Source organism: Syngnathus floridae, chromosome 10 (genome assembly GCF_059516105.1).
Source record: "Syngnathus floridae isolate MCC-2025c chromosome 10, RoL_Sflo_1.0, whole genome shotgun sequence".
NCBI lineage: Eukaryota > Metazoa > Chordata > Actinopteri > Syngnathiformes > Syngnathidae > Syngnathus > Syngnathus floridae.
Genome location: NC_142422.1, coordinates 2,797,399 through 2,824,355, shown reverse-complemented (window position 1 = coordinate 2,824,355; position 26,957 = coordinate 2,797,399). Strand labels below are relative to the sequence as shown.

Here is a 26,957-nt window from a genome sequence, read left to right as displayed (position 1 = left end):
GAGCGAGAAACTCCTCCCACACGCCTCAGACAGTCACGAAAGGTTAATTGAAGACGAAATTATCCGTGACTCAGTGTTTGTTTGTCTGAGATTGGCTGACCTCCAATTTAGGGTATACCTCGCCTTCCCTGCCGCCCCAAGATGACAAGGAGAGGCGCCAGCGCACCCCGTTCAGACCGGTTCAAAGAATGTTTAAATTGGGCTCAGACCGAAACAGTGAAACCAGTCTAGGTGGAGTGGGAAACTTTTGTTTTTAATAACGTTTGATTGAGTCTGTGTGCATGGGTGTTTATAAGAAGGACAAAATAAGAACATGCATCTCATTTGAGCATCTCCAAAGAGTCACTCGAGATCTCACCTCGTCCACTGAAGCTACCGTAAGTATTCAAGGAAATTTCTAGATGCTCGTTAGGTTAAATTGAATTGATGTTCAAATCAATTATGTCTGTTGTTTTATTTTTTTCAAAACAGGAAGAAGACTTTTGGTCAACCTGAGTCACCATGGGTCGCCTGGATGAAATCATTGTAACGTTGTCAGATCTCTTTGAGGAATACAACACTGGAGACAACCAAAAGCAAAAACGATTGGGAAAAGACGAGATTGCGGCCATGCTGGCGAGTGAAGTCAGCATCGACAAGTTTAACGTGAGAGGATAAATTAGTGAACACATTCACAGTACTATGTTGCTTGACGTTTTCTTCATTTGGTGGTTTGACAGGGCAAAGTCTCCTTGGATGTTATCAAACAGACCATGCAGCAGGTGGACAAGAATAAAGACAGCGAAATCAAAATTCTGGAATTCTGCAGAGCTGTGACGAACCTGGCCGTGTTATACTACCGCAGGAATACGCCCGGGGAAAATGTTTAAAACAACTAACAACTGTCAGAAAAATAAATAAAGCACAAAAAAAGTACACTTTTTTTTTGTATGCTTCTTTTCATGGCAGGAATAAGAAAAAAATAATAAAATACTTTTTTTGCAAAGCCTTTTACGGTCCTGTCTCTTTATTGCAGATTCTGAAGCTTTTTTTTTTTTAAGTCTCAAAAAATTTCAGACTTTGCATTCCAGTGCTAATTAACTAGCATTAGCTAAATGTCAATGCTAGCAATGCTAGCTCTAAGGCAGGGGTGGGCAATTCATTTGAATCAGGTGTGTTGCAGCAGGTAGACCCAGAAGACGTGCAGGACTCAGGCCCTCATGGATCAGAGGGCTTTGCAAATTAAAACCGTGAGCCTGTAAGTCTGCAGCTTTATATTATTTGAAAGAGATTTTTTTTTGCTGGGTATACAAATGAAATGCTGACATGAAAAACAATTAAAAACCAAGCAATTTCGATTTCCATTCATGCACAAATGAAAAACAATTCGGAGCCGATTCATTTAAATTTGTACTCCGATGAAAACAGTTCTCACCAAGAAATGTTTACTAGAGGGAATATGAATGGTTAGTCATGCAGGCATGTTGACAGGTCGTCATGGTTACGTTGTTTAATAGGACAAGTAAACATGTGGCGTGACTTGTTTTGACTGACATCTGTAATGAGGATAACTAGCTAAATCACCGTAGTGAGCAAGGGCCAAAAAGTCTTAAAAGCAATAAAAAATAAATAAATGAAAATAAAATAATTAACAAAAATAAAATAAAGTGAAATGTTGCATAGGTCTTTTCAGTTTGTGTGCGAATGTGAATTGTGTCAGCCCTTTCTGCTCACTTTATTTACTAACAACACAAAAAAGAATTGAAAAAAAAACATTTGTGCAACTTCATTCAACATATTTGTTTTGGAATGTTTGACAGTTTTTCACAAATAGCAATGTCTTCAGTGACTGCACAAACACTACCAAACCAGTAAAACCTGTCAATGTGGAGGATGGCAAAAAGTGTGATTAGTCATTGAGGCGTTTGTTTATTTATAAAAGGCATTCACTTCATTCTTAAACTTGCTTCATTGGAAAACAAGACAAGAGCATCTGGTACGTACTGATGGAACTTGTGATATATGTTATCTGCATGATTAGATCTGTTGATATAAAAACTTCGTGTGCACTTATGCATATTTAAGATGATTTTTCTAGCCCATTCTGCAACTTTAGATGATCCTAACTCCAGTTTTTTTTATTTTTCTCTCCTGAACCAGATTGTTTACCCACCCGAAGCAGCCATGCGTGACATACAAAATTGCATTGATAAATTTGTGGATCTCTTTGAGGAGTACTCCAGTGAGCAAACTGACTGTTTGAGCAGAGAACAGTTCAAAGCACTGGTAACCAGTGAAATCAACTCTCCTGATTATGGAGTAAGTGACAAAATTGTAAACTTATCCACATTGCAGAATTGAATTTTCTTTTTGTTTCCTTGATATAAAACGGCCTGTTTTGTGTTTCCATAGGGGAAACTTGAGGTAAGCGATATTGATGACGTCTTTGCAGAGCTGGATAAGAACAAAGATGACCAGCTCGACTTCCAAGAGTTCATCAGTTGCATGGGCAAAATTATTAAAACTCAGCGCAAAAAGGCTGGCAGACGCGGCTGCGGCCCCCGCCCCGACATCGGCCCTATCTACGGCCCCGGCAGTGGCATCTACGGTAACTTCCACTGATCACTGTCAGCGCAAGTCAATAAAACACAATGAAGCTTAATGGTGGCTGTGCGTCTCTTTTTTTTAATAAATCCGCCTCAGAGGTCTTCAGTTTTGATTTCAAAACTTGGTTTTGACGCCCCCTTGTGGAGTTTGCGTGCAATGCATGTCACATCACCTCATGTCATTTTCGTATGTAGTGCCGCCCCTGTCGTATGACGTCATGTCATGTCAGGTGATTTTCATGTCAGCTCAGGTCGTGTTTACGTTCCGTTGTGGCTGTTACCATGACATAAAAAAGGTCTTTAAGGAAATGCACGAAAGCAAAAGCAGGAATATTGCATGAGTGCTTCATCACTGAAGAAGTACCCAAAATGGATCCATGCAGAAATATGTAAGAAGTTGAATGCTACATCTAAAAAAGGTGTGTTTATTATGGTATACATATATATATATTTATTCTCGATTTGTTTACTTGCACATTGCTTCTCTGCCAGGACATTCTATTTTTATTTAATACATTTTCCACATTATTCCAGTCTTAACATGAAAATACTTTATTTCAGTGAAATGGTACATAAATAGAATGTCGTTTTATTGGGAGCCAGCTAATTTTAGCACCTGGCTAACTGTTAGCAGCTAACTAGCAGTGGCAGGCTAAATGAAATAACCTAACATCAATATTTCGCAAAAATTATGTAAATAATATGAAGGCTAATTAGCTGACATTCTTTAAGTATTGTCTTTCTTCCTTTGATTAGTAACCGAGTGAATGTCGAAGCAGGTGGTGGACCTCATCCGGATAATAATAATAATTAACAAAAATAAAATAAAATGAAATGTTGCATAGGACTTTTCAGTCATGTGTGCGAATGTGAATTGTGTCAGCCCTTTCTGCTCACTTTATTTACTAACAACACAAAAAAGAATTGAAAAAAAAATTGCAAAATATCCCTGTTTATGTATGCAACAAAAACATTTGTACAACTTCTTTCAACTTATTTGTTTTGGAGTGTTTGACAGTTTTTCACAAATAGCAACATCTTCAGTAAACACAACCAGTAAAACCTGTAAATGTGGAGGATGGCAAAAAGTGCGATTAGTCATTGGGGCATTTGTTTATTTATAAAAGGCATTCACTTCATTCTCAAACTTGCGTCGTTGGAAAACAAGACAAGAACATCTGGTAAATACTAATGGAACTTATGATATATGTTATCTGCATGATTAGATCTGTTGATATAAAAACATTGTGTGCACTTGTGTATATTTAAGATGATTTTCTAGCCCATTCTGCAACTTTAGATGATCCTAACTCCAGTTTTTTTTTTTTATTTCTCTCCAGAACCAGATTGTTTACCCACCCGAAGCCGCCATGCGTGACGTACAAAGTTGCATTGATAAATTTGTGGATCTCTTTGAGGAGTTCTCCAGTGAGGAAACTGACTGTTTGAGCAGAGAACAGTTCAAAGCACTGGTAACCAGTGAAATCAACTCTCCTGATTATGGAGTAAGTGACAAAATCGTAAACTTATCCACATTACAGAATTGAATTTTCTTTTTGTTTCCTTGATATAAAACGGCCTGTTTTGTGTTTCCATAGGGGAAACTTGAGGTAAGCGATATTGATGACGTCTTTGCAGAGCTGGATAAGAACAAAGATGACCAGCTCGACTTCCAAGAGTTCATCAGTTGCATGGGCAAAATTATTAAAACTCAGCGCAAAAAGGCTGGCAGACGCGGCTGCGGCCCCCGCCCCGACATCGGCCCTATCTACGGCCCCGGCAGTGGCATCTACGGTAACTTCCACTGATCACTGTCAGCGCAAGTCAATAAAACACAATGAAGCTTAATGGTGGCTGTGCGTCTCTTTTTTTTAATAAATCCGCCTCAGAGGTCTTCAATTTTGATTTCAAAACTTGGTTTTGACGTCCCCTTGTGGAGTTTGCGTGCAATGCATGTCACATCACCTCATGTCATTTTCGTATGTAGTGCCGCCCCTGTCGTATGACGTCATGTCATGTCAGGTGATTTTCATGTCAGCTCAGGTCGTGTTTACGTTCCGTTGTGGCTGTTACCATGACATGAAAAATGTTTTTAAGGAAATGCATGAAGGCAAAAGTAGGAATATTGCATGACTGCTTCATCACTGAAGAAGTACCCAAAATGGATCCATGCAGAAATCTGTAAAAAGTTGAATGCTACATTTAAAAAAGGTATGTATGTTTATTATGGTATACATATATTATATATATATATATATTCTCGATTTGTTTACTTATTATTATTTGTTTCTCTGCCAGGACATTCTATTTTTTTAATACATTTTCCATATTATTCCAGTCTTGACATGAAAATACTTTATTTCAGTGAAATGGTACATAAATAGAATGTCATTTTATTATGTAACTCCAAACCCTTAAATGAAATCAGTACATAATCAACTGTTATTGTCAGTGGCGTGTTGTTGGGTGTGTCTTCAAAAACCTGTTTGATCAATTCAACTGCCAACACCAAATTGTTTTTAAGAACTGGTTGTAATTTGAAACAAAATAGGTGTGTCAGGGCAAAATGACCCCTTCATAAAGAGAGAAAAAAAATAGAAGCATGTTTTCCAGTAAGAACAAGTAAATAAAAATGTCATCTACAGTTGTTGAATGTCAAAACATCTTCAGAGATATTGGGACAAGACTTGATGTTTGTAATGGGGTATTAACAAAATGGCTGCCCCCTTGAGATGGATTAATACACATACAGTAATCTGCTTAATTCTTGATGCACCAACTCAATATCAATCTGAATTGCATATTTAGATTTTGCGGGAATAAATAGACCCTAAAATTAGACTTGAGTTCAACTTTAAACCTGCATTTTAATGCACCACTGTACTGTAGATGCTTTTTTAATTCAGGCTTCTGATCACAAATAACAAAAAATGACAGCACATCTCACATAACTGAAAAAAGTGAAAGCAAAAGGGTGTGTCGCCGAGTGTTGTATAAAAGCTCCGTAGCCATTTTCTGTTGACATTTCTTCTCGCCGACGCCATTTGAACATCGTTAGCTGATCATACAGGTTTGGTGAGTGGTGGTTTCTTTTTAAATAGCATCAAATATATATTTTTCTCCTTCCAGAGCCAGCATGAGCGCCCGGGCAAAGTTGGCAGGAAGCACACAGCCAAGGGTGATAGAGGCAATGTGCATTCTCCAGGATACATTTATAGAGTATGCAGAGCTATCAGAAGACAAAAACACTATGACCAAAGCAGATTTCTCGTTGATGCTTCGTAAAGAGTGCTGCATGCAGGTGAGTGAGAGATAGAAGAAGATTTAATTCCTTCACATTCCAAAGTTGCGTATAATTTAAATTGCTGCTTTTGTACAGGTTGACACCAATCTGACTGAGTTCTTCGACAGCCTGGATTCCAATGGTGATGGCGTTATGGACTTCAATGAGTTTTGTGTTCTAATGGCAACATTTCTTACATTGTTGTCACCTTCATAAAAACATATTTGATATGTTTTTGCTTGCTTTAACAAGCACACAGGATTCTAAATCTTCTCATAAAATGTCATGAATTCTAATTGACTTATTTACTCAGTTTTAGCCATTTGGTTGACTGTCTTCAGTGGAGAAAAATGCGGTTATACTATTTATACTGCGTGGTGATGAACGCGTACCCACTGCACTGCTGCCACCTAGTGTTGAGATTTTGAATAATGAAACGTGTCAAAATGCGAGTGAATTTCCTCGTGTTTGTTTCTCATTATATTTAAAGAGGAACGTTTGTCACTTGGTATTAAAGTAACCTTGCTCTTACTTGAATACAGATTTTAGGGAAACTATACCCATATTTGTAATTACGTCATGGCTCCTGAGAGTAGGTTCAACTCTTCTGACTAAATTTCATCGAGTCAATTTTAGTAAATTAAGATTGTCTTCATTGCAGTATTTTTACGTCTTGTTTATGTTTGGGGCGTAGTCGTAAAATCTTTATTTTAATGTGATTTTGGTCAAAAAAGGGTAGAGAACACGCTTAATTCTGCTAAAATAACAAGGACCATTGATGCGGCTCGCGTGAACGCGCTGAGGCGCGGTCACGTTAATCATCGGCGTCTTTCGGCATTTTCCGCTCTCACGGACTGTATAATGGTTTAGCTAGCGCAGCTGATTAGCTTGCTCTTATTCAGCTAATATCCGTCTTTTATTCGCCGTTTTCCCAACTGGGGCGGATGGCACAAGTGCTATAACAAATGTCGGATGTCGAGGGGCACGTATTTTGTCCACCGCTGCCTCAGCATTCAGCGTGTAACGGTACCCGGAGCGGCGACATCACGCCGGACGCCGCCGGCGGGGATTTCGGCGGCTTCCAGAGCCGCAGCACCGCCGTGACGTCGGGCCCACGGCTCATCCGAATAGTCAAGTCAGATTCGGGCTATGGTTTTAATGTCCGCGGCCAAGTTAGTGAAGGAGGGCAACTCCGGAGTATTAACGGAGAACTGTATGCCCCGCTGCAGCACGTCAGCGCCGTCCTGCCGGGAGGTGCCGCCGACCGAGCCGGTATTTCGAAAGGAGACCGGATTCTGGAAGTGTAAGTGGATTTTCGTGCTCCTATTGTTTGTGTACTAAGTCAATGCCACAGACAGCGAGTGGCAGTGTTGAAGCTGGACTGGGCCGGTGAATGGCTTGTTTGTGCCGGGGGTCATTATACATTCCTGTCACACAAGTTCCATCTCACCCCTATTCCCCATTCATACTTGCTTTTTATGGTACCTATCACCACCAAAGCCACTTGAGTCTCATCAGCATCATTTAATTGTGACTTGCTAATAAGCGGAGATTGGGAGCTGATGTTAGGCTCTGTTGCTATGGTGAGGAGTGTGCAGCATCCACTTGAGCATCATCTGTGTGTGCGTGAAAGGTATGCAGAATGGCAGGAACGCTCATCCCTGATTGGCTTCGCTCTGGCAAAGTTGCCGAATCATTGGCTGGCTTCGGCATGCCGCTTTGTCGCTGGATGGCCTGCAGTAACCTGGCAGTTTGGTGACCCCGTTATTTTGTGGGCACGTTTCGTCATTGCCCCTATGAGTGGTTTTAATTTCGTATATGTGGATGAAGTTGTGCACCTTTTTCTTCGATTCTGTCTACTGTTTGTACACTGTGTTACCCAATGCCCGAGTTCTTTCAACATCTAAGGTCTTTAAAATTTTCCGTCAATGTTTTTGGGGAGAAATGTTGTATATCAAAAGTAATAGTGGTATCGGTACTTAGTATCGGTGAATACTCAAATGTGCCTTTTTGCACCTCCAGTTTTGCAGAGAGAGTGAAACCCCCTCAATGACAAAAAAAAAAAATCTCGTAACAGGTGATCCGAGGCAATTGAAAACATAAATCATTCCCTGGAAACGCGAGAAAACGACTGACTTGATGACACTGTGGAAAGTGCTGAAGTTGCAGGACCAAAAGTCACTGCATGAGGTGCTTATGGAGTCATAAAACCGGCGAATTGAAGTGGTGCCAAGTTGGTGCTTTGCACTTACTCACCACTTTTTTTGTCACTACTGCCTCTTAATTCTACGTCCTGGCTTCATTTGTCGTATCCATGCCGCATTACATAACTGACGCTAGATCAGCTGTCAGTCACAAGTTCCTCTGAAAGCATTTCCTGTTGGTCCGTGTTCTAGCTGACTATTGCAAATGGATGTGCCTTCTGCTATCCAGCATCTTGCTTCACTGCTGTTCAGCAACATAAAATACCATCAAGCCCCTTTGGGAATTGTTTTAATTAGCTTAAAACATATGTTTGGCTGCTGCTTTAGCATGAACATATGCTCCACTCAGTTATGGTTGCTGTTTTTGTTTCCTGCCTTCAACCATGTTTTTGTAGCACTAAGATGTCACATTATTTAGTCATGAAATTAAATTAGATTTTTTTTCACTACATTATCTTTGACTTTCAATGTACTTTAAAAAGTTAAACATGCCTGGTGAGTGACGTGGGAGCCAGCTAATTTTAGCACCCGGCTAACTGTTAGCAGCTAACTAGCAGTGGCAGGCTAAATGAAATGATCTAATATCAATATTTAGCAAAAATTATGTAAATAATGTGAAGGCTAATTAGCTGACATTCTTTAAGTATTGTCTTTCTTCCTTTGATTAGTAACCGAGTGAATGTCGAAGGCGCCACGCACAAGCAGGTGGTGGACCTCATCCGGGCCGGAGAGCGGGAGCTGCTATTGACCGTGCTCTCAGTCCCGCCTCAGGAAGCCGACTGTTTAGATATCGGCGACGATGGCTCGGCCCTGTCCTGTTACGATTACTCCGACAAGCAGGCCGTCCCCATCTCCGTGCCCAGCTACAAACACACTGAACTCAACCAGGAAAAGTTTGTGGTGAGTACACAAGTAGAAGATCATGAGTAGTCCAAGGTTTGTTCCACGAGTGTCTGACCTGCTCTCTTCCACCCAGGTTTATAATGTCTACATGGCGGGAAGGCAGCTGTGCTCAAAACGCTACCGAGAATTTGTGATTCTTCACCAAAACCTGAAAAGAGAGTTCGCTAACTTCACATTCCCCAAGCTACCCGGGAAGTGGCCTTTTACTTTGTCCGAACAGCAGCTGGATTCGCGACGCAGAGGCCTGGAAGAATATCTGGAGAGAGGTATGGAGGGAGAAAGTGGAGATCATCAATAATAAGTTATGATAGTATTTACTCATCCATCCTTCCACTTCTTCGTCCGTCTGTCTGTAGTGTGCTCGGTGAGGGTCATTGGCGAAAGTGACATCATGCAGGAGTTCCTGTCGGAGTCAGATGAAGTAAGAATTGACTGAAAAATGTGTGTGTGTGTTTTGTGGCACTGCAGCACGTCTTTTCTTCTCATAATTTAGAATTACAACGGCATGTGGGATGTGGACCTGAGAATAGCCGTTCCTGATAAGACCATAGTCACTGTGCGGGTTCGCAAAAATTCTACCACTGACCAAGTGTACCAGGTACCAAAAAAAAAATCATCACAAAACATAATCATGAAAGTCTGATTAGAACTTTCCCTTGACCCCGATTTTTGTCTTTCAGGCGTTGGTCATGAAACTTGGGATGCATAGCATAACGGCTAGCTACTTTGCACTGTTTGAGGTCATCAACCACAACTTCGGTGAGTAACTGAGCACCCTTTTATTACATATATGAATTTACCGTTAAGTCAATATGACCCAAAAAAATATGCATGACATATTTCGATTTTCTTTCGAGGCATATTTGTCCACCTTATTTTCCATTTGTTGGCTTGCTTCAGATGCTCTCCTTTTTTTTTTTTTTTGTTCAGTGCGTAAACTTGCCCCCAACGAGTTCCCTCACAAGCTGTACGTGCAAAACTACACCTCGGCCATTCCCGGAACCTGCCTGACCATGCGCAAGTGGCTCTTCACGACCGAAGAGGAGACCTTGCTCAATGACAACCAACTTGCCGTCTGCTACTTCTTCCACCAAGTGTGTGTTGTGTTGTGTGTGCTGCAACGGTGCGGCGTTTATTTCCTTCCCCCTCTTTAATTTGATTTGTCTTTTTTACAGGCCTTGGAGGATGTAAAGAAAGGTTTCATCAAAGTAGAGCAGAAGTCTTATCAGCTCCAGAAGGTTGCCGAGCAGAAAAATATGCCCATGGTTAGTCTCTCATATACAGTTTTACGGTAGCTTTCCAATCCAGGTTTTGTTCGAATTTATAGAAGTAGATAAGTGTTCTATATTCCTGTTGTGACCATTAAATCATTATAACAACACTTGGCATATCATAAAAAAAAAAAAAATGCCATTTATTATTTACCATGTCATTAAAAAAAGATAAATAAATAAATATATATAAATATATATAAATAGAAATAAATAGAAACAACTAGAAATAAATTAAATAAATTAAATAAATTAAAATAAATAGAAATAAATAAATAATTGTGGCAGCGGTGTATAAAACAAAATCATACAAAATAAAACTAACCTGCGCTGTCCCTCTCATTTCTCTCCCCCCCCCTCACAGTATTTGAGTTTGTTGCGGGGCTGCGAGGGCTACAATGAAATCTTGTTCCCTCATTGTGCGTGCGACTCCAGACGCAAAGGTCACGTCATCGCCGCCATCAGCATTCAGCACTTCAAGCTGCACGCCTGCACAGAGGACGGGACGATGGAGGCAAGGGCAACTGCTTTTTTTTTTTTGCGTGCCACTCCACCTTACATGTAGAAATAAACAGAATGCCTCTCAGCAAAAGAAAAAGAAAATCCAAGTGATACCCGATGCTAACTTTGAGGTATTGTGTCTTCTAATACTTTGTCCTAATGGACTCCAATTTGTTTTCAGAACCAGACGATTGCCTTCGAGTGGAGCGAGATGCAGAGGTGGGACACCGACGAAGAAGGCATGGCTTTTTGCTTCGAGTACGCGCGAGGGGAGAAGAAACCACGTTGGGTCAAGATATTCACGCCTTACGTGAGAAGACAAAGCTCTTCTTTTTTTTTTTTAGTGGATCATTTTGTGGATTCAGTTTGTTTGTCCTTTCAGTTTAACTACATGCACGAATGCTTCGAGAGAGTTTTCTGCGAGCTAAAATGGACAAAGGAGGTAAAGGCGGATTTTAGCTACCTTCCAGTAGAGTCGACAAAAAAAAAAAAAAATCTGCTTCTTTCAATATTCTCAGGTAGAGGAGGAGGCGACGGACAACGACAACAAGAACGTCTCCCACGATGGTATGTGTGGCAAGGTAAAGCTAAACCTGCCTCGGTCCCAATTAGCAAACCTGACCGAGTCTTTTTCTGATCGAGTCCCGTCTGACTTTGCAGAATATTTTCCAGCTGCTGAGACACCGCAGCGATGGAGACACCCAGCAAGAGAAATCATCACCTCTTGACTACGCGGCAGAATCCTCGGCTCTGCTTAGCCCCGCCCTCTTCTGAACGCTTACGGACATTTCCATTTCCATCCAACAGACGAGCGATTCCCATACGTGCGAAGCAGCAAACATCTGCAAAACATCTCGTGAATCCTTAAATCATGCACTGAGAGCATCGAGATCAAGTCGACTCAAGTCGGGACGAAGCGGGGTAAGTTCACTTTAATAGATTGAGATGTGTTTTGCAACTTTTAAAAGGGAAACTGGAAAGTAGTTATGTTTTAATGGATTGCAAAATATGGCAATAAGCAGCCTTTGACTTGTACTCAAAGCGAGAGATTGCCACAACTGTGTTTTTACACACGTAACGACGTCCATCTAAATATTTCAAGTCGCTGTCATTCAAAAAGTCTAGCTCAGCGGAATTTTTATTTATCATTTTGTAATGTGGCAATTGAACGAAGAGAAGACTCCAGAAAGGTTTTTCTAAATTGACGTGTACAGTGGTGTCCTATGGATTTCTCTTTTGTCTTATATTTAGTTGGCAAGTAAACCTCAACTTTAAACTTTTTTTTTTTTTAAGAAATTGTTTACTACGTGCCAAACTGCAGCAGCTTTTGAAGCGTGTCGGATTGAATTTGCTACCACTGCCGAGCGCTTGTGTCACACTTGCAAAAAGGAAAAATGGAGTCAGGTCACCACTGTCCAAATAGCAATTCCAAACATTGTCCAAATAGCAATGTTTCAAAACGTGACAACGCCATAAATCGTTTCAAAACATCTTGGACTGACCTAAAATCTGTAGACACCTTTGAGACCTAAAAAAAATTGTCAAAGCGCCTTTTCATTAAATGGCCGCATTCAGTCATGGCAGTCTTATCAGAAAATACTCCAAATATGTCTGATTGCGAGGACCCAGCCCATTGGGGGGGGAAAAAAAAAATATATATATATACGTATTTTATTTTATTATTTTTTTTAAACGGGGCGTTTCACTTTCACACTGTAAGCCGTGATGCAAAGCTTTTTTGAAAATTGTGACTGACTGCCTCATAAGCCACTTTGTATGAGTCATCATCCAACCGTCATAAATTTATACTGTATTATATAAACAAGCCCGAAGACTTAAGTCTTTATAGGGATATTAGTCTGAGAAAAAGCGACAGTTGTTTACTCGGAACTGTGTGCGTGACCCAGACCGAACAGCAGGGGGCACCCTCCCCCCCACAGATAGTGATTACTTTCCCCACACGATTTATAATAGGCCTTAATTCAAACATACGACAATTTATAGCTGCAGATGTTTGCTCGCTCGTCGGGTAAATCCCTCATTTCAGACGGAATATATTTACAACAGCACGAAATAAATTTATGCGAAATGTAAAAATATTTTCAAAGGGCTGAACAAACAGTAGCTGCAGTCTAATGTGATGAACCGTCTAATTTGATATCCTGTTATCGTTTCCGGATAATTTAATAGGAACGGCATGGAAATGAGATATGGTGAGTGAGGATTATCATTACAGTTTGTCAAACAAAATATGCAACATTAATGTGGATATAAAGAGATATTTATTGTTTGTTTTTCCCAAAATTATTTAGGAGGGAAAGTTATTGTGGTAATCAGAACAGAAAGGTGTTGATGATGTCATCAAAATGTCATCATGCACTTAGAAAGCACTCGTGAGATCTGACAGGAAATTTGGAGCCACCATAGTATTGATTACGAAAAACAATATGTTTTTTATTTTGTATCTCGATGGAGTCTTCGGTCCAACCCGCACTTGAATCTCGGCTAACTTTAAGAATGTGACATTTTTCATTAAAGCCATGCCTGGAGAGTTAATTAAGATTTTATAATGCTACCTGTTTGAACAAATGAATTCTCTATGCATTATTCCCCATGGGGGGGAAAAGTGCTTTTAAAATGACTCGCTATTGTCTCAGCTTGTGCTTAATATTTAAAGGAGAAGTCAACCCAATATTTTCTTTACAATAATAAGCTTTGAGTTAGCCGGAGCCATTTTTGTTCTGTTTATTAAGTGTCTGATGTTCTCGATTTATCTCCGTTTCTCACGCTCAGTCCAGCTTGAGACTAATTTGTCGCTTTGATTATTTATTTACGGATTGTATCAATTTCTGCATCTCTGATAATAGCCCCCCCCCTCTGTCGATAAAACTAACTGACGACCCGCGGATTGTTGTCTTATTGTGATAAACTAAAGTATTCTTTTAAATAAATCATTTTATTGACACACGGTTTACACTCTTTCTCTTTTGGAAAAAATGGCTTCTTCTACTTGTCACTCTTATCCCGCTCTTTTCTCATTGCCCTCCTCCTCTTTAACTTCCCTTAATGAGATGTGGGAGACAAATATCCAAAAGTGGATAAAGGGCCGTTCCGTATCGACCCGTGTCAACTCACCCGTTGCTGTGTAATTAATAACTGCTGATGCACAATGTGAGTTTAGAAAGATGAGGATGAAAACTCCTATGATGTCACCTGGATAAATCTAATAATGCATTTTTAATAATTGAACCCGAGACTCACTTAGGACACGACCTCTCTGGATTGCGAGATGACAATGGACAAAATTAAAAATAAAGAAATAAGTGAAAATACAAAAAATATAAAGATATGTAAAATTAATTTCAAATAATGTATAGGAATAAAAACAACATTAGAATATATATTACAAAATAAAAGTAAAAATAATACAAAAATAAAACATTTAAATTTTAAAATAGCAAAATAAATGTGGGGATAGATTAAAAATATAAATGATATATATTTCAAATATAATAAAAAAAATTCACTTTAATTTATTTTGGTTTTTAAATATATATAATTCAATTATTTGTTTTTTCCCTTTTTTTTTGTTTTCAGTAGTTCTATTTTCACCCAAAAATAATATCATCTAAAGAGAGCAAATTAAAAAAAAACACAAGAGTCGTTTTATGTTAAACCATTTTATTAAGACTAATAAACAAATGTACAAAAAGTGAGAAAGAGAATATAAAATATCTAATAAATTCCAAGTCCATCAATTCCTTCTTTCGTATTAAACAGCGGCGGAGAATCAAAAAGAGTTTTACTTCAGGTAGACCATTTGCACAATGGCACTCAGGACACTGTTTCGTGAAGTGACAAAGGTTCCATCATAGTCCATGGTGTTGTAGTTTACAGAGCCCTCAACAAACTTTTGGAACAAGCTTTTGGTTAAGTCGCAAGCGGCGGCAGCGCAGAAGCAGCAGAGATGACCTTGTGCCACGTATTGACGCAAAACTGGAATCGGACCCAGAGCGTTGACCAGCATCATGCCGATGGCCTTGCTGGCATTGGCAGATCTTTGCAGCAAAGTTTTGCTGATGGTTTTCTCTTTGGCGGGTGGCTCCAGCGCCTCCAGAAGCTTGTCCAGAGCCGTTTCTATGATACGCCGCACCAGGGACCGAGTAGCACTGTGGAACAGTGGGCAAAGATCTAGTCTTTCTGCCATGGTCATCTGGGTCTTGTTTAGTAACATCAACAGCTTGTTGCAAAGTTGGCTGAGGAAATCCTCGGTGTCTCGTTCGGCTTGAGGCAGCAGTAGTATCCAGAACTTTCGGAGGCCTTCAAGCGTGACCTTGGGAAGACAAAAAAAAGTTAGTTAAGCCACTGGTTCATTTAGGCCGGGAAATAATTGACTTACCTTCCTACTGAGCAATCGGGATAGGCGCGCCTCTTCTGTTAGTTCCATGTAGACTTCAGTCTGAAGCTTGTTCAAGTGTAGGATCCGTGTAATTGTCCAGGCCTGGAAATGGCATTTTTTAATCCATAAATTATTTTTTTTCAGTAGTTCTAACGCAAAAAGTGAATCTACTGACTTTTATATCACCACATAACTTGATAAAATATTAACAGCATCTGCATTTTTTACTTTCTTTCAACTTTTCAGTACTTACCGCTTGAATCATTTGAAGCATGCTGGGATCCACGCTCTTTTCCATCTCCTTGTACCTATCAAATTGACACAAATAGTTAATTCATTTTGGGTGAATTAATGAAGATATTTTTTAATATTGTATATATTCCACCCACTCTTGCTGGAATTGTCTTTTCTTCATCAACCACACCTTCATGTCTCTCGGCAACAGGCACGGTGGGACTCGGTTTTCCATGGCCAGGAGCACAAATTGCCTCATGAACATTTTCTGTATATTCAAAGAGACAATATTATTGATAGATTGAAGTATTAAGATATTATTTCCAAATCTTTTACCTCTGCAGTGGCCATTTGTTGCTCCTTGGCTGATAAAGAAGTCGTTTTGAGGAGTTCCTCAAGCAGGTTGAAGGAATCCTCGGTGAAGTAGGATCTTTGGACACAAAAAAAAAAAAAATTAGAAAGGGGAAATACTTTAAAAAGCCTCATGAGATGCAAATTAACAATATTAGGAAAAATAGTGCAATTATATTAATTTCCACAAAATCATTAGGAAAAAAGAGTGCAATTAGATTAATATCCACAAAATCATTTTTAGCATCCTCTGCACATTTAATGTAATTTAATTTTATACCATATACAACAAATTTGTATAGCGTTTTAATATTTATAGCGTCAAAATAAATAAATGTTTCGGAAATATTTATACATACTTGATGGACGTTACATTCCCCATTCTTGAAAACGTGAGAGCTCCGTGCGTTTCTGCTGGTCTGATGCTTTTTGTTGATTTGATCAAGTTTGCAAGTTGCCACATATTTATAAGTGCAAAAAGCTCTTTTATCCTCTTTCATCTCCATTTATCTCTTTTATCGCGCATTGACGTCATTGAGACGCAACTTTGCAACGGACCAATCAAAGTTAACCTTGCATCAATCGTGAAACCGTTTCTTTAAATCAACCGTTTCTTTAAATCAACGTTTACTAAGACATAATTCACGTTAGGATGAAATAAAAGTATTAAAAACAGTGCCTTCTTGTGCTAAAGTCGCAAAAAGGAAAACGTTGCACCTACCATTTGTTTTACCGTTTCCATGCTAGCACTAGCATGCTTTGTTGCAAGTTAGCTTTAGCGCTAACAGTTGAGTTCCGTACGTAGATTTCAAAATTAAAGCTTAGATGCTTTAAAAAAAAAAAATAGAAGGTCAAGTTAAAACTTTACATTGTACTTAAAATGTCCACAATAATGTATTTATTTTTCTCAAAATGATGATGAAATAGCTGATGTTTATGGTCAAATAAATAAAATGTTGTTAACTTTAGCCCAAAGTCACCAAATCAAATAACACTAGACTAATTTTGTTGCAATTCCTAAAATACAAGCTTTTGATTTAAAAAAAAAATAGTCACATTCAACTAAAACAATTATGAATATTTAATACTATCAGTTGAGTTTAATAGATTTGAGGCAATTATTGTCATCCATGCATTTTTACGATACAACGCATGACATCCTCTGTCGTCGTACCGTAGTACACGACATACACGTTCCCACGAGTGGGAGTTTTTTTCGCTGTGTGCCGGCGTTGTCACAGTAGAGCACATGGCTGACATCTTCTAAATTTATGACCCTGCGTTTCATTGCAGCTCGCCAGCACAGTCGCTTGATGCAACTGTAATATATATTCAGCGGCCACTTTATTAGGTATACCTGCATGAGCAAATTTTGCCCGGACAAGAGGAAAAAATTCTCCGAAGGTGTTTTCTGTTTACATGGCAAGGTTAGGGTCACTTCCCTCAAGCTGCCTCCCTCTTTAATGGCCAATCATTTAAAAAAAATGTGAAAGCCTGTTTGCTTCCTCAGCGTGTTCGCTCTCTCTCGGGCATATTCTTTTTTTTTTTTTTGCATCCTCTGCATCGCTCTCCTCCTCCTCTGTCTTCAATCATCCCCTCTGTCTCATTTTCTACCTTATCGCTAATCACTTCCTCCACCATCATCACTCTTGGGCTAGTTATCCTTCACATCAGCCCCTTCTCCATCCTCTTAAAAGTTCCTGTTTGTCCAAAGGTGTATCAATCTTACTAGTAGGTCTTTATTTTATAAATAAAATGGGTCAAATATTGTAATGCTGTATGTAAATCATCCCATCCACCTGGCATAAATCCATATGTAGCATAATTGCTTTGAAGAACCACCAATCTTGAACATCTAAACAATTAGTTTTAATAACCAATGACATGGAAATGTTCATGCACGCAATTTCTGCATTGCTCATTTTGCATGCAGTTCTCATATTTTCACAATTCCTTTATGTTGCTTGCTCAAACGGCAAAATTGCAAAAAATCCTGATTGCTTCTTAGAGGAAGTCTTTGGCTAGAGATTCTCCGAAATTAGGTGCGGCCATGAGAATGGCGATGGTGCAGATGATGTTGAAGACGCTGAATCCGACCAGACACAATCGGTCGATGACTGCTGCGGCGAACTGCCACTGCTCGGCCAAACTGAGCTGGCGGTCCTGCTCGCGAACCCGTTCTACCAAGAATTGCACTTCGGTGAGAAGAGCTTGGAGTTGGTTGTCCACTGCTCTGCTTCCATTGAGGCCACTGTGGGCGTTTGAGGCGGTTGCCCTCCCTGAGCCCATCCCAGCTTCTAATCCACCTGGCCCGGGAGACGTAGTGGTCGATTCTGGGTTTAGCGACAATGGCGTTTCCTGCGATTTCCCAGATGAAAGGTGATGACTCGGCATATCTGCCCCTCCATCCAGTGCCTCTCCATCTTCACCTACAGGTCCGTAGGAGTTTCTCATTTGACTGTGACTTTGGGCTTCTGCTGTGGGTGAAAAGCCCTGGAAGCCTACGTAAGGCAGATGACCGTTTGGTTGAGGATGTAGATTAGGGCTAGGTTCTCTGTGGATGGCATGTGGGACGATGATGGCTCTGGAGATGCATCCGTGTGGTGGTGAGTGGTGAAGCTGAGCCAGGCTGGCTCTCAAGGAGGCCAGGCTCTGAGGGAGAATGGAGGTGAGCTGGGTGGCAGGTGAAGACAGGGTCTTGCTTTGAGTGTCTGCCTGGCTGTGGGGAAGATCTTGTTCGGTTCCCTCGCCTGGTCGTTTCATCCGGAGAAACCAAGGAACCCACTGCAGCAGAACCAAGTTCACCTGAGAAAAAACAACAGAAGACAACTTGGTTTCAATGTTCTACCTAAGCTTGAAAACAAACGGTCAAACTCACCCAATGTGGAATTTGGCCATTGTTGGGGTTGTGGTGATGGAACTGAAGAACAATGACCGTAGCCACTACGGACATGCCAACGATCACCATGGTGCTGGCAAAATACTGCCCTGAGATAGACAACGGTCCACATCAAATCCATCGTGACCATTGTCAAACTTAAGAACTGAAGAAACTGACCTATGAGCGGTATGGAATCCGAAGTGGCGGGCATGATCTCAGCAACCATCAACATGAAGACTGTCAGAGAAAGTAGAACAGTAATGCCTGGAAGAATGAGATAAAAATAATCATCCGTATTGGAAGATTTCTTCAAGTTGGATTTGACAACTTATATCATGCCTCGAGCTCATTTCGGCAAATGTCAAAGGATGAACTCGACTTTGCATGTGACTTGAGATTCTTGCGACACTAAGTGTGAAATAAGCTGACTTGTTTAAAGGCTTTATGTTATGGAAACTTTTTATCGCTTGTGTACGGGAGTGCCAGCTCAGCCATTAAATCGGAAATGAAACCATCAAATACATTTTGTATGGCTATAAATTTAGGTCCTTGGGGTTTTGCGATGAAGGCGTGTCAAACGTCGCATCTTTAAAACAGAAAGACTCACTGAAGATGTAGATGGCTATGTTAGCTTCTTATGCTAGCTGGTGACTACTTAGTAGCTATATGCTTACAATCTGTGATTAAAGGTTAGAGTATTTTATTTTATGTTATATATATATGTAAAATTGTGTTTTGAAATCGATTTTCTGCCAGTGTCTTGCGGTTAAACCCAAAAAGGAGCTCTCACTGAAAACTGCTACGTTAGCTTATCATGCTAGCTGGCGTGTCGCTTGTGATCAAAGCCATGTTCGCGAGTCAACCATATCAACGTTCCACCTCTCTTGTGATTGGACTTTGAAGCACCATTGTAATTTACTTAGTATTCCGTGTTTTGATTTTTAATTTAGCTGACTTTTTGACCATTTTTTCCTTCTCATCTTTCTTCTTGTCTGTTCTTTTCATCCCTCTCTGTCCTATCGCAATTCTCCCTGAAGCGTCTCCAAAGCGTGAAAAAATTCAATTTCTCACACTCCTGTCTGTTTACTGTCTCCTCACCCAAACTGATCTTCTCGCCGGAGTTGGCCGGGAGCAGAAAGACCAATAGCGTCATGGACGAGAGGAGCACGCAGGGAATGAGAAGGTTCAGAGCGTAGTAGAGGGTCCGTCGGCGTAAGGTGACCACAAAGGTCACGTCCGGGTAAGGTTCTGCGCAACATTCGTAGAAAACTTCGTGGCGACCGCCTGGCACCTCTGAGGGGAAAAAAAATAATGCTTGGTTTGATGGTCCATGAATGACCTTGCCCAAGAAGAAAAAGTAGACACTTAGAAAATCTTCTTACAAGTTTTTTTGTTGTATTTCTCTTATGGGTTTCTTTTTCTGTCTCTTAAAGGGGTAAAAGATTTCTCTTGACACCTCACTGTGCTTTCTGTTTTATGTTGAAATTCAAGATAAAGCTGCCGCCATAGGAACTAAAGAAAAACCAGACTTGCTGTGTAGGATGTTAAATTATGAACTGCAGTAGAGCTCATAAAAGTATTTTAGAATATAAATGAGTGGGAACTTGTCTGTGGAAAAAAAAATAAAATCCCATCAGAGAGCAACCTTCTTGGTAGAAATATACTATATATAGAATCATGGAAAAAAATGGAGGACGCAGTGGGATACCTCGTCTACAAACGTGCACTTCTAGTTATGCATTCGATTTAAATAATGAGGAACATTCCGGTAATATTTAAATCTGGTCAATGCATGTCGGTTTCTGCTGTCAACTAACACCCATTCAAAATGAAATGACGATATTTCATTTTCAACCTCACCCAGTAAGTCCCACTCTCCATTGGGCATGTATCCCGACACGTCTGCCTCCTTCATCTGGATGTCCAGCAACCAGCCGTCAAACGTCCAGGAGCCAAATTTCAGCTCGCATCGCTGAATATCAAAGGGGAACCAGCGTACGTCCACGTTACACGTGCTGATAAAAATTCCTTGGAAAGAAAAAAGTGTAGAAAAAACGGGATCATTTTTAGAGAGGGACAAAATAATATAATATAATATAATATAATATAAAATAATATAAAATAATATATAATATAATATAATTAATATAATATAATAGTATAATATAATTATTTTTTATTTATGTGTATAATAAATAATACTGAACAAATAGCAGCTCACCTGGAGGCAGATACTCACAGAAGCCACTGGAGTTTACAATATAATAAATATAATATAATATAAATAAATAATATATAATAATAGTATAATATAATTCTTTTTTATTTTTGTGTATAATAAATAAGACTGAACAAACTCACCTGGAGGCAGATACTCACAGAAGCCACTGGAGTTTACAATATAATAAATATAATATAATATAAATAAATAATATATAATAATAGTATAATATAATTCTTTTTTATTTATGTGTATAATAAATAATACTGAACTCACCTGGAGGCAGATACTCACAGAAGCCACTGGAGTTTACCAACACGTTGGTCTTAAAGGTGCTGTCAAATTTGTCGTGAGCACTGCCGAAATATCGTTATTCTGACGTATTCATCCCGAATGGAACGCAGCATGTGTGTGTGCGCGTGTGTGTGTGTGATTTACCTATTATAAAGCAATATGTCAGGTGTCCATATTTGATCTGCAGTGAAGCGAAGGTTTTTAACTCCAGGGTATTCTGACTGATTCCACTGCAAGTAATGATCATACCACTGCTGAGGGACACAAATATACTTTTCATTGATCGTTTAACGGATGCTCAGATTAGCATAACAGGCATAAATGATACATGTGCGGGTATCTGTATTCAATTTATGTTCCACCTATTCTTGCCATCTGTGTTGCTGCGTGGGCTTGGCTATTTATATACAGCTATAATCACAAATGATTAATTAATAACTCACCATCTGCAGCCAGATATTTGTGGTGAGGATCTGGTTCTTTTCATCCTTGGAAAATGCAAACATAAAAAAAAAACTTTAATCTGTGAAGTGATTATTTTCCGGACATTTTTTTATTAAAGAATTGTTCAACCTTGGCAGAGCCTACTGGGTGCCATTGTACAGTTGCCGGTTATTGATAACTTTAATTACAGTAGCTTGTGTAAACAAGGCTATTTGGAGTCAAACTCACAAGTAAGAGTATTGTGTAAAATTGTCTTTCAATGTTTTGTTACCGTTAGGTAGCACTTAACGAGAAAATGCCATCACAAAAATATTTGAAATATAAAGACAAAAACTACCTACATGGCACAGTTGCCAAAAAAAGAAAAACTGGCTGGAAATAAAGGAGAGCGTCTAGATATTCAATATAATAAATAAGAATTACCAATCACCGATGATTGCCCCGTTTATTAACCACATCTTGTAGTTTTGTAACGGACCCTCTCCACCCTTCGCTTTTTCACATATGTAGTTGAGTATTATTCTATTCTGAATAATATATATATTTTTTATTTATTTTATTTATATATATATATATATATATATATATATATATATATATATATATATATATATATATATATATATATATATATATATATATATATATATATATATATATATATATATATATATATATATATATATATATATATATATATATATATATATATATATATATATATATATATATATATATATATATATATATATATTTTATTTATTTTTTTTTTTTTTTTTGTGCCATCATTTGTGTTGTGCTGGTTGTGTCACTTTGCCTACCACATCCATGACTTGCATGAGAGTGATGGAGAAGTGGACGGTGAGGCCGTGGGAGTCGTTGGCCACGGGCCTCTCCATGGGGTTATAATCCCTCAGCAGCTCCCTGAGCAAAAAGCGTTGATGGGGACCCTGACTTGTCTCTTGGTGGGTCGATAGAAGGGGGACAAGTGGAGATGGAGAATTTGGAAAGTATTGATTATGTGGAGGGGGGAAATGGGAGAAAAGAGCCATGAAGAAGAGAACGCTGTGTCAGAAGAAAGCAAAAGAGTAATAGAAGCTCGCTACTTCTAATCAATTAAAGCCCCTGATTGATCACCGGCCGACACGCCATCTCTTCCTGCTGTTGTAAAGATGTCCGCTTGGTTTCAGGCGCAGAAAGTCAAGCTGTTAAACGGGGAGATAACCAGCGGGACACGTAGCATTCACTGGAATATGAGCTTTCACTCCACGGCCCATAACTCCACATGAGGGGCCTTCGATTCGGTGATTTCTCAAGAGGGTAATTATACAGATGTGGACACAAGGATCATTCAACAGTTACTGCTCATTTTGCATATGGACAAAAACGTCGAGCTAGTCTTTGTGATGGCTGCACCAGTCCTTTCATCAAATGGGTCAGGTATTTTGTCGATGAGGTTTAAAATAAAAAAATAATTTAAAAATATTTGATCAATTATTATTATTTATTATTATTATTTATCATTATTATTATATAAAATATAAACAAAATATTGTCCATGTCAGCACACCCGTTTTCTGATTGCAATTTTTGAAAAAATTTGAAAAAAACATTTTTTTGTGTGAAAACTCGTATCCCAAAAAAGTAATCACTGCCATATAAACTAGCATGATATAAATCCCCTACATTTTATTGCAGCCATAAAAGTTTATGCTCACTGCAAACAGGACCAAAATAAAATCACCCACTACTTATATGTAGCTTGTTTTAATCATCCGATTTCAGTCAGAAAAGCTAAATGAATGTAACAAATAATACAGGAATCTTGATTACGTCAAAGTTAGGTTGACGGGATTTAAGAACGGATTGGTCTGAACCATCCAGCCTCTGTGATAGAATTGCTTCCTTTTCATTATCAATCTTCTCCGAACCTTTAATACCAAGCATATTCATTTTCAACCTACTGACCAGGGGCGTAGTCAACTTTTTTTTTGTGGGGTGGCCAGGGTGGTATAATGACTCGGGCATGTATGCGTCAATCTTTATCATACCATCCACAGCCAGGGTTTTGTCGAATAAAATATTACCCAAGTAGCTCTAGCCACCCCTGGCCACCCTGTAGCTCCGCCCCTGTTCCTCACAAAGTAGGCACAACAACTCTCATCTCCACAGAACTTGATTTTTATTTTATTTTAAAATGATCCATCTAAAGTAAATACATTATTTTTATTTATTTAATCACAAAAAATGCATCTGAGCATGGGTGTGTAAACTTTTTATACCCCTGATTTTCTATTTAAAAAAAAAAAAATCACTTATACAGAATTTAATTGCCATACCAATAAACTGTTGATTTTTAGGGTGTGTATGGTGCAGGATTTTTTTTATCTAAAGGGTCAAGCCGTTTTAGGTAACCCACTTAATGACCCGTAATTAATATCTGTTTATCGTGATCTCATGATTGCGTCAATCCTCTCATGCATTGGAAACCTCACACACATGACGCTTGTCATTACAAAGCAGCTTCTTCAGTGGCGTAAACGTGCAAGGTCACACACACACACATACACACATGCAAACGTAAACAAAACCACACTTGTTAGAACCGAGAAGTCACTCACCGGGCAGCCGGGTGGCAAGTGTCAAAAGCCAAAGTGCCGCAGCCTGCAACATGCTGCGTGCATTCCCCCTTCGTTTATGCGCGGAGAAAGAGTCTTGGAAGATGATGGATAGATCCAGATGTGAGGAGAGGTTGAGTGTGAAATGAACAGCGGCGGAGCGAGGGAAGAAGCAGGAGATTGGGGGAGGGAGGGGGAGAGAGATGGAGTGAAACAAACACTAGTGGGATGGATGGGGGGGGGGGCTGTTTGGCTTGTACGTGCACCTTAACACATGCAGCACTCATTTTTTTTTGGGCACTTTGTTTAGTGATGGAAGTTCATCATTTGCAAAATTCATCAATAGACCCGCTCCGTCCCCTATTTAAAGGTTTTGAACGTAAAGTGAAGAAACAAAAAGTACAATACGTACTTGGAATCAACCGCTAGCGTTCATCTGTAGAGAAATGCTGACACCTAGTGGACGTTACCGCAAATGACACAGAAAATATTTAACACTCGTCTTATTTCTTTATTTATTTATAGTTTATTGAACAGGTCAATCGAACAAAAGAATACCTGATGACAATCTGGAGTAAAAATATCGTCAACCTCATCAGGAAGTGAAAGGTGCAAGTGAAAGTATTTTCAGAGGAGTTGCATCATTCGTCCAAAAGTAAGGAAATATTTTCTCGTTATCATTATACGAGGTGTTACGGCGCCTGAAACACTTCAACGTCGTGTAGTTATCACCGTTGACGAATGTAACCCTTCCGTTATTGGTGTTTGCTTGAACTCGGATCCTCTGCAACGCCTGAGGTACAATTTCGTCTCTCCTGTTTGTGATTGTTCTCTCCTCAACATTTACCATTGGCAAACCCCTTGCTTCCATGGGTTCTGGCAGAAAAGGACCCCCCCACTCATCCACCGATGTCCAGTCTGTGATGCTTTCCACCTCATGGCCCCCGAATAGCAGCAGCCTTGTCGTGCGATAGACGTCTTGTATAAACATTTTGTATATTTCATGACGACGTGTGCAAATACATGCTTTCACGGTCTTTGGCAGCCAGGGATCCCCCAACAGAATCCCCACTGTCCAGTTTTTGTTGTCTCCCACCTCAATATCCCATACGTGGTTTCCCAAAGCCAAAGCAGAACCGAGCACACCCTTCCACTTGAACTGTTCAGGATTCTTTGGGCGCTGCTGGTCTATTCCAAATCTCACAGTGGTCAGGTCTTCAGACAGACTGAGGTCTGGATGGGCTGTGTTGGGGTCCAGAATGATGGGACTGTAGGGGACCATTTCCTTCATTTTTTCCCACACGCTGTACTTTAGGTTGCCCACGTGTTTGGCTTCTTTCAGGAGAAATCCCCTTGGGAGCTGTTCGGGCTTGTCGGGCAGCTTCTGCATTCTGGTCATCAAAGTCTGGAAGTTCGTCATGAGGGAAAGGTCGTCAGACATCAGCTGCTCCTCTGCGGTTCTGATCATGTCTGAGAGAGTGGCCATGTCTCTGCTGAGAGCGTTAATTTTCATCTTCATTATCTGAGTCTTGTTCTTCTCTTCCTTCCTCACAGCAGACAACCTGGCCTCCTCCTCAACCTGCAGGAAGTGCCGAAGCTCCTCGAAATCCTTCTTAATCTTGTTTTCCACCTTCTCCCTCTGGACCTTGATGTACGCGGAATGTTCATTGTAGTTGTCCTTTATCTCATTAGAATCTTTCAGTCTTTTCTTTACTTCCTGCAGGACTTCTTGGAGTTTCTTTTTCTTATCTTTTGCAACTTCATCAATGGGGCGGAACCGGTGTTTGGTGTGGATTTCTGAATCTCTGCAGATGAAGCACACAAGCTCCTGGTCGTCCAAACAGAAGAGTTTGAGTTTCTCCTTGTGCAAGCGGCAGAGGTCCTCCGACTTCGTTGAGATTTGTGAAAAGGCCTTGCACATGTCATCTGACTTTGTTGAAACCTTCTCGCACATGTTCCTCAGAGCCAAGTTCAAAGGGAGCTCCATCAATCTGCACTCCGTCCTACAGACTGGGCACGGCCGACTGTCTTTGTCCTCCCACCATTTCTCCACACATGTACGACAGATGCTATGACTACACGGCAGTAAGACGGGATCCTTAAAGATGTCCAAACAAAACGGACATTGGAGATCCTCCTCAACTTGGCGAGCCATCATTCAACAAGCCTTCAACGAGCACTACCAGATCCCCAAGAACAGGTTCTCCTTTTATTTTGCCCTGACCGCAGAAAAAACACACGCCTAACCCTAACCCATCAAACTAGCTACCCAACATTACAAAACTGGCAAAACAAAAGCAATAAAGTGTAAAGCACACACCCTTAAAATTCCTTGATGAAAATTTAGGTAAGCCAAATTCAAGTTAGGTCAACGTCCTGGGTTGTTCTGCACAAAACAACGTTGTTTTTTGACAAACCTAACACATCTGGTTATTTTTTTTGTAAAACAACCTAATGTTGTGGCAGACAGCCAACTTTCTGGGTCGGTCTAATAATAAAAAGGCCTCACGCAGGTTTTATTTTAACCATGTAAACTTTTTTAACCTTTACACCTCGGAGGCGCTGACGCTGAACGATGTCTGACACCTCCTGGTTAAAATTAGTATTACATCTTTCAACGGTCCTCGCAACTATACACGTTTTAATTTTCAGAAAATAATCAGGGACCGCCCCAAGTTCGGCCCGCTGGCCACCAGTTGCATATTGATAAACCATCCAGAATAATGATAAACAACATATTTACATTTATATTCAATATTTTTCTAACA

General features: G+C 39.8%; 4 protein-coding genes and 1 long non-coding RNA gene across 13 annotated transcripts; 2 read left to right on the top strand and 3 right to left on the bottom strand.

The window, feature by feature from the left end:
• The first annotated feature begins 155 nt into the window (after window positions 1-155).
• On the top strand, window positions 156-988 carry LOC148391766 (uncharacterized). Its single transcript, XR_015860976.1, has 3 exons — window positions 156-377; window positions 472-645; window positions 720-988. It is a non-coding gene; the product is annotated as an uncharacterized LOC148391766 (long non-coding RNA).
• A 3,604-nt stretch (window positions 989-4,592) lies between these two features.
• Window positions 4,593-26,524, top strand: snx27b (sorting nexin 27b). 6 transcript variants are annotated; one of them, XR_015860989.1, is made up of 16 exons: window positions 4,593-4,796; window positions 5,715-5,886; window positions 5,965-7,171; window positions 8,741-8,972; window positions 9,049-9,241; window positions 9,332-9,396; window positions 9,469-9,573; window positions 9,656-9,734; window positions 9,906-10,069; window positions 10,151-10,240; window positions 10,611-10,760; window positions 10,929-11,057; window positions 11,130-11,189; window positions 11,266-11,328; window positions 11,408-11,668; window positions 26,153-26,524. XR_015860989.1 is itself a non-coding variant. In XM_088387830.1 (15 exons), exons 3-15 carry the CDS (start codon window positions 6,834-6,836, stop codon window positions 11,473-11,475), a joined length of 1,722 nt encoding a protein of 573 aa, XP_088243956.1. In that variant the 5' UTR covers window positions 4,593-4,796; window positions 5,715-5,886; window positions 5,965-6,833; the 3' UTR covers window positions 11,476-13,717. The 6 variants fall into 6 exon arrangements, 4 of the variants coding, with proteins under 4 accessions (XP_088243956.1, XP_088243953.1, XP_088243955.1 ...); XR_015860990.1 differs by lacking the exon at window positions 26,153-26,524 and adding an exon at window positions 22,762-22,977; XM_088387830.1 differs by lacking the exon at window positions 26,153-26,524 and having other exon boundaries at window positions 11,266-11,314; window positions 11,408-13,717.
• On the bottom strand, window positions 14,412-16,524 carry LOC148391765 (uncharacterized). Of its 2 annotated transcripts, none has more exons than XM_088387841.1 (6): window positions 16,453-16,524; window positions 15,717-15,810; window positions 15,536-15,648; window positions 15,400-15,454; window positions 15,147-15,248; window positions 14,412-15,080 (listed from the first exon to the last, which is right to left on the bottom strand). In XM_088387841.1, the coding sequence occupies exons 2-6, from the start codon at window positions 15,729-15,731 to the stop codon at window positions 14,550-14,552; spliced, it is 816 nt and encodes a 271-aa protein (XP_088243967.1). In that variant the 5' UTR covers window positions 15,732-15,810; window positions 16,453-16,524; the 3' UTR covers window positions 14,412-14,549. The 2 variants fall into 2 exon arrangements, with proteins under 2 accessions (XP_088243967.1, XP_088243966.1); XM_088387840.1 differs by lacking the exon at window positions 16,453-16,524 and adding an exon at window positions 16,091-16,442.
• On the bottom strand, window positions 16,696-24,353 carry LOC148391764 (neuronal acetylcholine receptor subunit alpha-7-like). 3 transcript variants are annotated; one of them, XM_088387826.1, is made up of 10 exons: window positions 24,193-24,353; window positions 22,393-22,532; window positions 21,571-21,615; window positions 21,272-21,381; window positions 21,110-21,189; window positions 20,473-20,640; window positions 19,711-19,905; window positions 18,790-18,876; window positions 18,610-18,719; window positions 16,696-18,536 (listed from the first exon to the last, which is right to left on the bottom strand). In XM_088387826.1, exons 1-10 carry the CDS (start codon window positions 24,242-24,244, stop codon window positions 17,736-17,738), a joined length of 1,788 nt encoding a protein of 595 aa, XP_088243952.1. In that variant the 5' UTR covers window positions 24,245-24,353; the 3' UTR covers window positions 16,696-17,735. The 3 variants fall into 3 exon arrangements, with proteins under 3 accessions (XP_088243952.1, XP_088243950.1, XP_088243951.1); XM_088387824.1 differs by lacking the exon at window positions 24,193-24,353 and having other exon boundaries at window positions 22,393-23,140; XM_088387825.1 differs by lacking the exon at window positions 24,193-24,353 and having other exon boundaries at window positions 21,272-21,378; window positions 22,393-23,140.
• On the bottom strand, window positions 24,680-26,392 carry LOC148391763 (E3 ubiquitin-protein ligase TRIM35-like). Its single transcript, XM_088387833.1, has one exon. The coding sequence runs from the start codon at window positions 26,345-26,347 to the stop codon at window positions 24,785-24,787; it is 1,563 nt and encodes a 520-aa protein (XP_088243959.1). The 5' UTR covers window positions 26,348-26,392; the 3' UTR covers window positions 24,680-24,784.
• Window positions 26,525-26,957: the final 433 nt, after the last annotated feature.